Source organism: Octopus bimaculoides, chromosome 3, assembly GCF_001194135.2.
Source record: "Octopus bimaculoides isolate UCB-OBI-ISO-001 chromosome 3, ASM119413v2, whole genome shotgun sequence".
In the NCBI taxonomy this organism is placed as follows: domain Eukaryota; kingdom Metazoa; phylum Mollusca; class Cephalopoda; order Octopoda; family Octopodidae; genus Octopus; species Octopus bimaculoides.
Window position 1 is genome coordinate 100797007 of NC_068983.1, and position 7609 is coordinate 100804615.

General features: G+C 31.9%; 1 protein-coding gene across 2 annotated transcripts in view; it reads left to right on the forward strand.

Moving 5' to 3' along the window:
* Window positions 1-7609, forward strand: part of LOC106876154 (ankyrin repeat domain-containing protein 27) — a 54777-nt gene that overhangs the window by 5035 nt on the left and 42133 nt on the right. For both annotated transcript variants that reach the window (XM_014924579.2, XM_014924580.2), the window contains exons 2-7: window positions 2375-2535; window positions 2702-2836; window positions 4423-4573; window positions 5598-5678; window positions 5902-5996; window positions 6496-6555. In XM_014924579.2, coding sequence (XP_014780065.1) covers window positions 2434-2535; window positions 2702-2836; window positions 4423-4573; window positions 5598-5678; window positions 5902-5996; window positions 6496-6555 — 624 coding nt within the window. In that variant the 5' untranslated portion in view covers window positions 2375-2433. The remainder of the gene's footprint in view (window positions 1-2374; window positions 2536-2701; window positions 2837-4422; window positions 4574-5597; window positions 5679-5901; window positions 5997-6495; window positions 6556-7609) is intronic.

The following is a 7609-nucleotide window of genomic DNA, read 5'->3' on the forward strand; positions in this document are numbered from 1 at the left end:
GACACATAAAAGACACCATTTCGAGCGTGGCCGTTTTCGTGCGGGTGACACGTAAAAGCACCCACTACACTCTCTGAGTGGTTGGCGTTAGGAAGGGCATCCAGCTGTAGAAACTCTGCCAAATTAGATTGGAGCCTGGTGTTGCCATCCGGTTTCACCAGTCCTCAGTCAAATCGTCCAACCCATGCTAGCATGGAAAGCGGACGTTAAACGATGATGATGATGATGATGATGATAAAATTTGACTGTTTTTGTTTAACATTTCAGAGGTGATAAAAATGACAATAAATAAATGTTTTACTTCCCTTAATCACAATAAAGAAATCCTTTGCATTAGAGGAGTAATGTATTCCTGAAAAACTTGCTGTAAACATAAAATCAATTTCCCCATTGATTTTCATGTTGTGATAATACATTCCAAGAATGTTTTGAAATGACAACAAAAACAACATGAACAGTTTTATGGATGAAAATAATTTCTAAACATACACAGTATAATATGCATAAAACCATTTGAAAAGAAATATATTAGAGAATAAATAAAAGTCATAAAATAATGTGTTCTTACTATAAAAGACGTTGACTGTAATGTGTAGAGTGGTGGTGGAATGAGGAATTATATCTTTTTAGTTGATCATCATTTACCTGAGGGGCAAAAAACTTATTCCAAACTATTCAATTTCTCCAGAGCATCCTCTCTTTATATAGCTTAATGTAGGAACTTAACTCATTGTAAACTCATATAATTTGTTTTGTAGAAAGGCACACATGTCGCTGTGTGGTCTAGACACTTGCTTCCCAACCACACAGTTTTGGGTTCAATCCCAATGCATGTCACTTTGGGCAAATGTCTTAGACTATATTCTTGGGCCAACCAAAGTCTTGTAAATAGATTTGGTAAATGGAAACTGAAAGAAGCCCATTATGTGTGTGTGTGTGTGTGTTCATGTCTCTTTGTTTTCTCATCACATGATAGTTGTGAATGAGTGTCACTATCATACATTCATGCATTTCCAATATTCTGCAAGAGCATGCCTGTCCATGAGGAAATACTCCAAAACTTTAACTCATCTCTGACATTTAAGAGCTGGTTAGTATTTCTTCATTCTTCTGTTGACAACCTACTGAAGTGTCACATCTAGCTATATAACACTTGCTAATATGGATAACATTTGGCCACCTCCTTCATCCAAAGGTGAGGGTATGATCTCCTTTAATTCAAAAGATCCAAAAGGACCGTACACATATCAAAACATACAAGGAACAGACAAGCTAGTGAAACCATTCAAAGACTGAAACAAATTAAACTCTTGCGAAATTTAATAACTCTTGATTTCTGGAAAATATATTCTTTTCCCCTTATCTTTTTTTATGCATAGAGAAAGCAAAGTAAATCTAACACAAAGAGGTTCTTGCTATCAAAAAGCTTATTTCCAAACAATGTTCATGTACAATATTTTTACATTTTATTATTTTTATTGTCTCAATCTTCTCATAGATTAGACAATGTCAAAATCTTTTGCTCCATTAAAAATCCTTTATCATTGAAGTGGCTCAGTTTAACATACCCAATTATTAGTTTTGGCAAATTGTCATAGAATATGGATGACAATACCATTAGAGATTTTCTTAATCAATTAACTTCTGTAACTTACAAGTAATCCATGTGTTTATAATGTATCTTTTTGTAATTCTTTCTGTAAATTTGATTTGGGCATGTCAACGCTTCTGACTTTGTATTGAAATAGTCATTGATGCTAACAGTGGATTCAAAGCATTTTCACGATTATTTGTACAAATTTGTTTTCAAATACAGCTTTTCTTTGGTGAACTATGTGTTGTTTTCTAAATTCAAACAAATGACCTCAAAAAACTGACACACCTTGTTATAATACATCATGGAAGTACTGTATTTTCCAGTGTAGTATATAGTGTAAGCGTGTATAAAGAGTCTGTCATCACTATCATTCCAAATCCTACTGCATTTCACATGAAAATTTTGGTCCTCCGTAGTCATCTTAGTGTTCTTTTATTTAATTTGGCTGTAAATTTTGATCTGAAAAATTCAGTTTGTATGCCTGAAAATACAGTAATTAAAGCTTTGTATTAACAGTATAGAAAACAAATTATTTTTAAACAATATTTTTAACATTTTCAATGTTAATTTTGAAAGATGACTCAACAAATTCAAACTGTTTTATCTTCTGGTGTAAAAGTGTTAGATGTTCCTTTTTAGCATGAAATAATTAGACTGGTAAGTAGAGATGTATACCTTACCTAATAAATGGTTGTGAAAGGGTTTTAATTTGTCATTTAATGTCAAATGTAAAATAATATCATATAACCAAGTAATTTGTATTAAATTTCTTTTCAGATGATTAGTTTAATTTGTAGTTTAGATGTGATGGAAACCCAGCTGGTTGAGTTAAGAAAATGGAAAAGTATGATGAGGATCTGCTGGACAATCCATTCTTTACGGCATTACAGAACCAACACTCAGCTCTCTTTGATACTGTAACAACATGTAGATATACTGTAAGTTTGACCTGTTACTATTAACTATTACTATTAAGGGTTAATATTCTTAGTTAGAGTGTTGAACATAATATTAATCTCAAATTTCAAACTGTAACACAATAACTAATTAACTACCAATATTTATTTGGATTTTTTAAAATTTGACATATTCAATATCTTACAGGTGTGTGTCCCCCGGCATGGAGCTGCTCGAACTGCAAACCTGAATGAAGCTGAATTTGAAGACCACATTTTGATCCCCACTGAAAATGAAGAGGGACAAAATGGTCACCAGTTGCAAAGAACAGTTTCTGGAAAAGTAATAATTTAATATTTACTTTCAGTTAATTAATATATTGTCTGTGTTTTCTTGAACACCTTCCTCTCCTCTTAACCTACTATATGGCTTATTGACATACTAGAAAAGGCAGTCAAATCTCTCAACCCATACCCTATCTTAAAAATAGAAAGGAAACTTTATGCCATAACAATATATTGGCTGCTGTTGAAGTCAGGTGACACTTACTCCCATTCTAGTCTTATCATTGGCTAGCTAACTGTTACACAGGAAACAGGAACAATGAAACTGTAAAGTGTGCTCTTTTATTTTTTTGTAAAATGTACTACAAAATGGTAATTAAGTCAGCTTAGTTAATCTTGGTAATTACTAGTATTATTTACACAGTTAACAGGTGGTTTAGAGATTTAAAAAATGGTAGTAATTCCATCCCTTAATTTCATAAAGAGAACTGGTGAATCCCTTATTTTCATTAGCAGAACTCTCTCATTTTGTCACATTAACAGGCACTTATTTGTACAGTACTTTCTAGTGATATCTTAAGTTTTTCTGAACAAACACTACTGAGGAGACAATTTGGTGGCTAGTTTTATTTACATCATATCTTCAAGAGTGTATTTGATGAAACAGACTTAGAGACTGTTAAAACTAATTTGCAAATCTCATCTCAAGCACCAATGACTATCATATTTTCCCATAAATGTAGTTGTTTTCATCTTATATAAAATATATGTATGGTTTATTTGTTGTATAAAATAAATGTTCTATACATTGATTATGCTAAAGATTGCTGATATGATATTATCAGATGTCACTATCACTTCTGGTTAATTTTTACTTTCATTTTTTAAACCTCTAAACTCTATGTTAACCATTTACACTATACATGTGGAATCCCTGAATATCTAGAAAAATCCAAGTTTATTTTTGTACTTTGTGTATATGTGTGGCACATAGACAATTTGGTGCCCTGCCAAATTTGTTGCATATTTTTTAATGAAATTTTGCAAATATATATTTTCCATGGTGTACATTACAATTATTTAATATTAAAATAACAGGCAGGGTTGTTTTGGATCATTCTCCTCTTCCTAATTCTCTTTCCATATTAAAATGCATCCACCTACCCACCTTCTCCATTCCCCAGTCCACTACATACACCACCCTGAAACTTAGGTGTAAGCCCATTTCCCCCTCTCTGTCACATCTTCATCTTTCTCCATTTGAGGAAGTCCTGTCTCTCTTCTAATGCAAGACACCTTTCTGTCCCTCAATACTACCCCCTGGTGCTATGTAAAAAGCATCCAGTACACTTTGTAAAATGGTTGGTATTAGGAAGAGCATCCAGCCATAGAAAACATGTCAAAACAGACAAAAGGAGCTTGGTGCAGCCTCCGGATTTGGCAGTTCCTGTCAAACCATTCTACCCATGTCGATTTTGAAAGCAGATGTTAAATGATATATGTATCTATCTTCCATAACTACTCTAATTTCCTCCTCCTCCCTCTTGATTTTCTCTCTCACTGTGTGTGAGATATTCTTTTACTCCGCCTCCCACCAAGTACTTATCCCCTCTCTCTCTATGTTTTTTTCTTCTTTTATTATAGACTGTATATATATCAAATGGGCAGATTCATTTACAAGATAATTTTGCTAATAAACTGAAGATCAACATTTTATTTGAAGAAACCTTTTACAATGCTGCCGATGAATCATATCGTGTTTTGTGTGTTGAACAAATTTTCAATTCCGACCTGTGTTAGTATAAGATTTCCAATATCTTTTACTTGTTTAATGAATTTAATAAAAAGTGTGGTTTAAGATTTTTTTTTTCTTACTTAACACTAGATATTATGAACTGTCTCAAATACTTGTTAATTGCACCTAAAATATGGCAAAGCTACTTTTAAAAGATTGAAGTCTTAATCTGTTTTCTATCTTCTGACATACTTCTTTTAAATTTGATAGGCTTTATAGTTTTTAGTTTTAGCTTGTAGTTGCTATTGTGTATTTAAAGGATTTGCCTACTGTAATAATTGCCTGCAGTTCGAAAATTAGTAGAAATTGCGTGTACTACCAATAGCACTGTGTAACACAATTTTTGCCCTTGATTAACAACTGTTACCTACCCCTAGAAAGTATGAAAAATAGCTAATATTTCTTTAAAACTTTGCTTTTGTTACATTTATTCAAGCCACAAAGAATCCCTCTCAACACATGGCTAAGATGCTCCCCCACTGCTCATGATCAGAGATGCACATTTTGTCTTCCACTGAGGGACATTGCTCAAGTGGTTATGGTCAAGCAACTGACAAGCAAATCTGTGGTATTGAGCAGAATATTTGCTGTAACAATATTTCTGCTTCAGCAACTCAGTGCTGAATCTGTCTAAAATGCAATGGAAGATAGGTCAGTTTTAAAACATTGATGTCCAGGTCACAAAAGCAAAGTTTGAAGAGAATAGTCAATTTCCTTTGATTTCTAGATAGGAGCAAATAGGAAATAACACTGACCAATGACAAAAAAAATGTAAATTTTGTTACAGTGTCATTATAGTCTTGAACAATTCATTGCAATATTTAGTCATTATTGTTAGTGCTACTTACAACCAAAAGCTTCATTCTTCCTAAGATAATTTATGGTATGGTTGTTGTGGTTCTCTCTAGTTTATGAAAAATCTTTGTTAGAATTCATGATAATCTTCATATTTAAAACAAAAATTAAAATTGCAGTTTTAATTTTTTTATTTTAATTTCTTTATTTTATTTTATTATTTATTTAGCCAAATCTGAATCAACACAGCAATTCTACAGAACCCCTACTACTTACAAAGATTGTATAGAACTGCTCTGGGGAGACTCAAGTAAGAATTAAACTTTGACTCTTTCATGATTTCTCTCCTTATTTAGTTATGAAATGATAACAGTTGTGGTAAATATTAATGTTGCTGTTGATTGAAGATTAAAGAAAGAAGCTGTTGTGAGGATAACCTTAAACTAATTTCCTTTTGTTAAGACTTAAGTTATAAAATGAGTAATCAACAATTAAATAGTTTACTATATTTTTCATGCTGTTTTGTTTTTCAGCCAATAGAAAAACAAGGGAAAACTTGGATAAAGTTTTACAGCAATTTATCTATGTTTATGAAAGGCTGGATGTGTATAACTTTCGAAGCATTGTTGTAAGTATTCTTTTCACTGAATTTCTTTAATTAGAGACAGTGATTTTAAATTATATTATCTTTCTCATTATATTTTCTTTTAATTATTGGTAAGGACCATAAGCCAAATTATTTTAGACCAGAAACAGTCCTTAAATTCTTTTCTCTCTTAGTAATATGAGAGTTGTGAGCAAAACTTGATATATATCTCCTAGAAATCAATTTAATTTTTGTCAGTGATAAAAAGTTACTGAGGAAAAGATACATAAATTTGCAATTTAAAGCATCAAGGCTTGTCACTATATTTAGGAATTCTGTTTTAAAACTGAAAAAGTTACTAAAAACAGCTTACAGGTTTAGACTATTATTTTCTAATTTTAAAATAATTTGCTTTACTTTTATAAACTACATCTACCTCATTAACATTGCTATCATTGTAATCCAAGGATAAATTATAAAACAAAGGAAATGACTTTGTCAAACTATCATATCCTATTTATTAATCTTTGTTTTTTAATAGGATGTTGCTAGTGCTCAGTATACAAAATCCATGCAGCTTCTACTTCGGGATCCAACTTTGGTAAGTGTAACTTCAGTGTGTATTAGTATAAAGTTTGTTGTGCTTGTTAAATATATGTATATATATATATAAATGTATCTAGTATACCTGTCTGCTAAAGTGTAGTCATTTACAAGGAATATTACAGTGATTTAAATGTATAAATGTAAGATTTTGGTAATAAGTGAGAAATTAATCTAAAAACAAAGAAAGTCTAGGGGTGTTTTTGAAAAAGATGGGAAGCAATGTAAATAGGGTGAAATGGATTCAGCTAAGAATTTTCTTTAAAAAATAAGCAAACATCACAAAATTTGAGAAAACTTTCAGTCATGCAAGGCATTCACTGATGTGATGACACATCTGTAATAGATATAATGTATTTCAGATAACATAGCGGAACAGAGTAAAAATTTCTTGCTTATTCAGTGTATAACATTAGTAACTATCTTTTATACTGTCATTTTTTGTAAAATGTTTCATAGTTGTGTTCCAATAAATAATTACACTGTCTCTAAATCTTTTGAATGTTTTATAGAATACTAGCAGTATAACCCGACGTTGTCCGGGTGACTTATTACGCCATCTACGATAAGTCTTGCTAGGTGAAAATCAACTAAAAAAGAAAGCCTTACAATGAAAAAACCCTTATGATGTAAATATGTTCATAATTCAAAAGACGTAATTAATAGGGAAAGTCTGAAGGCTGTTCACCCGCACGATTACGTAACCCTAAAACCGTAACCGTAAGACTAACCCTCATCGTAACCCTAAAACCGTAACCCTAACACCCTAGTGAAAATCGTGCAGGTGTTAATCTGAATAATAATAATAATGACCTCTGCAGATCAAACTCCCAACCCACAACTAAGTCTTAAGTGTGTATATACATGGGCAACACACACACACATACACACTAAATAAAATGCGTTTTAAGAAAGATATTAAAAAAATTCAGGGTGGACATTGGAATTAGACACTGAGGGGAAATGGCTGTAACTTTTTAATTTTTTAATTTTGACGATTGTCAGCTAAACGCAGACAATCCAAATCTTGCATTAGGTTTTGAGTTAGGGTT